The 1,846-nt window shown below is 38.9% G+C and overlaps 1 protein-coding gene across 1 annotated transcript; it reads right to left on the bottom strand.

Moving 5' to 3' along the window:
- Positions 1-731: 731 nt before the first annotated feature.
- Positions 732-1,634, bottom strand: LOC132162860 (uncharacterized). Its single transcript, XM_059573080.1, has one exon. The coding sequence runs from the start codon at positions 1,632-1,634 to the stop codon at positions 732-734; it is 903 nt and encodes a 300-aa protein (XP_059429063.1).
- Positions 1,635-1,846: the final 212 nt, after the last annotated feature.

Genomic DNA, 1,846 nt, shown 5'->3' with positions numbered 1-1,846 from the left:
TATATTTTCTTGAATGCAATGAAGTCTATTTATAGGCTTAGGGAAGTCCTAGAAGCCCTATTAAACCTAGATAATTCGGAGGTCTGTCTCCCAATCAAAATAGAAGTCTGAAATCGGAATAGTATTCGTCTAGATTTGTGTACTTTTATTGCGGGGAGATTTTGGCATAGTAACCGTCCGAATTAGGAAAATCCTATTTCACAATGAATTGTAGTATTTTGAGTTAGTTTCCAATGCTGCTTGAATCACTTCAATCCGACATTTTAACGGAAAGTTATAGTCAAAATACTAAGACGTGTGCAGAATCTGAATTTGAATCAAATCCAAAATTTTATCCAATCTAAACTTTAATCCAATCTGATCTTTAATCCGATTTAACCTTTTCTTGGATTTGGTTAAACTTAACCACCTCATCTAGGTCTTCTCAAAGTATGCTTTCTTCCAAACTTTGCATTTTTCCCTTTAAAGCTGTAGTTTTTCTTTAATGACCTACAAAACACTAAAAACACAAAACTAACACAAAATATTAAATAACGACACAGTTGAAGGATTAACTAATGTAAATAAAGGGGTCCAAATATGCAATATTTGGCACTTATCAGTTCAGCCTTTGACCAGAAGCCCTTTCATAGTCCTCCAACAATGTTGAAAGGTTCTTCCAATTCTGTCAGGTGACCTTGTAGAAAATGAGACTGTCATCTACAAAAAATAAGTGATTAATCTGTGGGCTCTTAGGAGAGGTAGGCACTCCCCTTGAAGTGCCATTGTGGTCTGCTTGTTGTAGTTGTGAGCTCATAACTTCCGCACAAAGAAGGAAAAGATAGGGGGAAGTAGGATCCCCTTGTCTTATCCCTCTTGATGGGCATATAAATTTTGTAAGAATTCCATTTGATAAGAATAGAGTAAGAGATAGTTGATATACATTGATTGATTAGCCCTATCCAAAGCTCCGCAAAACCCAACCTCCACATTACTGCCTCAAGGAAGGCCCACTCCACTCTTTCATATGCTTTGCTCATGTCTAGCTTAAGAGTCATATACCCCACCTTACCCCACATGCGGGAGTTCATGGATTGTAGGGTTTTATATGCCGCTAGTAAATTATCAGAAATAAGCCTACCAAGGACAAAAGCACTCTGAAGTGATGAAATAATAGCATGTAAAATCACCTTAAGCCTATTTGCCAGAGTCTTAGAAATAATCTTATAAGTAACGTTACATAGGGTGATGCGGTGATAATCAGAAACCTTAACAAGGTTTTTTATTTTGGGAATCAAAGCAATATAAGTAGTATTTACCTCTCTATCAAGCTGGTTTGAATGGAAAAATTTAATCACTGCTTGACATACCTCAGGCCCTATCGTGGGCCAATTCTCATGGTAGAAACAAGCCGGTGGCTCATTCGACTCAAGAGACGTGAAGGGTGCCATTTGGGATAATGCAGTGCTGATTTCATCCACAATGACAGCTTGAAGCATCTTCTCATTCATCTCTGGTGTAATTTTTCCATGCATTCCTTCCAGGCATTTCTCAATTCCCCCCGGTGATGAAGACGTGAACAGGTTGCCAAAATAATTAATAAAGGCTTGTTCAACCGCCTCTGTAGTGGACCAGGTCCGTCCTTCTTCATCCATAATCAAAGAAATCTCTTTTGCTCTCCTTCTTTGGTTGACACACGCGTGAAAAAAACTTGTATTTCTTATCACCATATCTCAACCAATGCTCCTTCGCCATGTGCCTCATAGACAATTCCTCCTTTTTGATGAGATCGTTGACTTCCTCTTGGACCTATCGAATTTCTGTCACCTTGGACAGCCCCTCATCCTCCTGCAGGCTCTTCAACTCC

The sequence above is a fragment of the Corylus avellana genome, chromosome ca10 (assembly GCF_901000735.1).
Source record: "Corylus avellana chromosome ca10, CavTom2PMs-1.0".
Lineage (NCBI taxonomy): Eukaryota > Viridiplantae > Streptophyta > Magnoliopsida > Fagales > Betulaceae > Corylus > Corylus avellana.
This window is presented reverse-complemented; position numbering and strand designations above follow the sequence as displayed.